At 60.5% G+C, this 613-nt stretch overlaps 1 protein-coding gene across 1 annotated transcript in view; it reads left to right on the plus strand.

Moving 5' to 3' along the window:
• The window catches only part of LOC117111920 (intracellular protein transport protein USO1-like), a gene marked incomplete at its 3' end in the record, with an annotated part of 5,559 nt that extends 5,210 nt beyond the window's left edge, over nucleotides 1-349 (plus strand). Inside the window, exon 5 of the mRNA XM_033254961.1 lies at nucleotides 11-349. Within this exon, the coding sequence (XP_033110852.1) occupies nucleotides 11-349 (339 nt within the window). The remainder of the gene's footprint in view (nucleotides 1-10) is intronic.
• Between the last annotated feature and the right edge of the window lie 264 nt (nucleotides 350-613).

Raw genomic sequence — 613 nt, forward strand, 5'->3', positions numbered from 1 at the left:
TGATATCGAGGCGCCTGTCGGCACTCTGGAGGTTCGTGGTCGTCGTGGGCACCTTACCGGCGTTGCCCATCGGTTGTTGTCCGAACGTCGGATACCGGTGTTTCGTATGCAGGAAGGAGCAGACGGACAAGGAGTGCCACCATCTCGTCACGACGATCGCGAACGAAGGTACGGAAGACGAGGAGGATATCTGCCGCGGTGCGCCTCCGGTATTCCCGCGTCTCGACTCTCGCCAGTCGACGAGACCGGAAGTCGCCGAGAAGGACGAGTTCGAGATCGCGAGGCGCGTCGACAGGCGTGCGAGATCGGCCGCCGACAAGCTGAGGGTGGAGATCGAAAAGGAGATAAGGTACGCAGAAGCGTGCGTCCGATACGCCTCCCTTCCAAAGACCGTGAGTCTCGGTTGCATAGCGCACGTCGCGAAGCTCGTCTCGTTCGAAAAGCGCAGACGGCAGCTGGCGAACGAGGAACGAGAGACGTTCGACCACAGGGATCTGGAAAGGTGGTCCCAAAATCTGCTGGAGTCGATGTTGGCCAATCCGGACAGTCGCGATCAGAGACGGGCCGCGATGGCCTCGTTCTTCCGTTTGGTGGTCGATCCGACATCGGTGGT

This window comes from Anneissia japonica, unplaced genomic scaffold (genome assembly GCF_011630105.1).
Source record: "Anneissia japonica isolate Jap-2015-1 unplaced genomic scaffold, ASM1163010v1 scaffold12903_len6015_cov157, whole genome shotgun sequence".
NCBI lineage: Eukaryota > Metazoa > Echinodermata > Crinoidea > Comatulida > Comatulidae > Anneissia > Anneissia japonica.